This window comes from Silene latifolia, chromosome 10 (genome assembly GCF_048544455.1).
Source record: "Silene latifolia isolate original U9 population chromosome 10, ASM4854445v1, whole genome shotgun sequence".
In the NCBI taxonomy this organism is placed as follows: domain Eukaryota; kingdom Viridiplantae; phylum Streptophyta; class Magnoliopsida; order Caryophyllales; family Caryophyllaceae; genus Silene; species Silene latifolia.
Window position 1 is genome coordinate 86,403,604 of NC_133535.1, and position 2,192 is coordinate 86,405,795.

The 2,192-nt window shown below is 40.6% G+C and overlaps 1 protein-coding gene across 1 annotated transcript; it reads right to left on the reverse strand.

Moving 5' to 3' along the window:
• Positions 1-679: 679 nt before the first annotated feature.
• LOC141607857 (uncharacterized) lies at positions 680-1,201 on the reverse strand. The gene has a single exon (XM_074427205.1). The coding sequence runs from the start codon at positions 1,199-1,201 to the stop codon at positions 680-682; it is 522 nt and encodes a 173-aa protein (XP_074283306.1).
• Between the last annotated feature and the right edge of the window lie 991 nt (positions 1,202-2,192).

The following is a 2,192-nucleotide window of genomic DNA, read 5'->3' on the forward strand; positions in this document are numbered from 1 at the left end:
AAGTCTTGAATACTTGGTTCCTTTTGAGAATTGGTGTTGTTGCCTTGGTTGCCGAATTGGAATGATTGACCTTGGCTTTGGTTACGACCTTGGTTGTTGGAATTTCCATTCCTATTTCCTTGAAAATTGGAACCTTGACCTTGTCGGGAATTTTGGTCTCTCAAGTGATTGAATTGGCCAATAACAAAGCTTTTAGAAGTGTCACCACCCCAACCAAGATGAGGGTTTTCTCTACTCCCAACATTGTAGGTATTTCCATTAGGGTCATAATTGTAATATCCTCCCCCGGAAGGATTCCTAGCATTGTAATTTCCATAACCCATTGCACTCACATTTTCCACCCCAATTCCTTCTTCTATCATAATGGGGCAAGCTTCCTCCAAATGACGACCTTGGAAATAGTTGCATTCCACTTGATTCCCGTGACTTCCTTCCTTGTTTGGAGTGTTTCCTATCATGTTTTTCACTAGGTGAGTTAGGTCATTCACACTTTGCTCAAGATTTTGAGTAGATGAGGAGGTGGTTCCCATTGAAGATGCATTTCTTGATCCCTTTTGACTTCTACCATAATTTCTTGTGGTTGAGGCAAGTCTCTCAATGATCTCCTTAGCATCCGCTTTGGAATAATTCTCCAAACCTCCCCCGGTGGCGGAATTGACCATCCTTTGATATTCTTGGCCTAAACCTTCATAAAATTTAAAAGAAGGTCATCCTCACTCAACCCATGGTATGGGCATTGAGCGACCAACCTCTTAAATCTTTCCCAATATTCATACATGGTTTCCCCATGGTCTTGCTCTATTGTGGTGATTGCCTTTTTTGCACGGTTGTGGCATGAGTCGGGATACAATTTCTCAAGGAAGGCCGCTTTCATTTCTTTCCAAGTACTTATGGACCCCGGAGTAAGATAGAAAAGCCAATCCTCAGCCGCATCCAACAAGGAAAACGGAAAGGCACGAAGCTTAAATTGGTCCTCCGTCACTCCATTTGGAATGGCTCCTTCACACATCATGTGAAACTCCGATAAGTGCCGGTTAGGATCATTTCCCACGTGCCCATGGAATTTGGGTAGGTTGTGAATGAAGAAACCCTTAAGTTCAAAGTTGGCATTTGCTCCCAAAGGAGGGTATGTGATGCATAAAGGTTGTTCATCGCAGTTCCTTTCCCTTATCTCACGAATGGTTCTATTATCGTTCGCCATTCTAGGATATTCTACTTCAATGGGGTTCACCGAAAGTGGTTCTTCTTTAACTTGGGTTTCCCTAGGTCGTCTTTGATACCACGGGTTTGTAAACAACCAAGAGTATGCTCCGAATGAGTCTTCTTCAACGGGAGTTGATTCACCACTTTGTTGAGAACTAAACATAAACTTGGATACTACACAAAACAAATTAGATCTTCCACTTACTTCTAACAACAAAAAGAGTATAAAAACAACTAAGCATAAATTCACAAACTCAAGTTCTAGCTATGTTGCCCTTCCCCGGCAACGACGCCAAAATTTGATACAAGAAATACTAGGTCGCTAAATACTAGAATTAAACTACCAAATTAACAATTTATAAGCCAAACTATACTGTAGATTACTCTAATAGATAAAGTAATAAAGCCAACCTCTTCAGTGCAAGTGGCTTTATAAGATAAAGCGTTCATTAGATGGATAACCTGATACCTATAAAGCGCGACTTGTTGCCAAAGGTTTCACTCAAGTGCAAGGGTTGCACTATGATGAGATTTTTGCACCCGTCATTATGCTTAGATCTATCCGGATTATCTTAGCGATTGCTGCATTTCATGACTAGGAGATATGGCAGATGGATGTGAAACCCGCTTTCTTAAACGGTTATTTAGAGGAGGATTTGTATATGATACAACCCGAAGGTTTCACTGATCCTAAAAATACTAAGAAAGTTTGAAAGCTTAAGCATTCCATTTATGGACTTAAGCAAGCTTCGAGGAGTTGGAATCATCATTTTGACCAGGTGATAAAAGAGAATGGTTTCGAACGTAATGTTGAGGAACCATGCTTATACATCAAGTCAAGTGGGAGCAAAATCGTGTTCCTTATTTTGTATGTAGATGACATACTTTTGATTGGAAACGACATCCCCATGCTCTCTTTGGTTAAAGTATGGTTACATAACCATTTCCGGTTGAAAGATCTTGGTGAGGCACAAAGGATTCTAGGCATC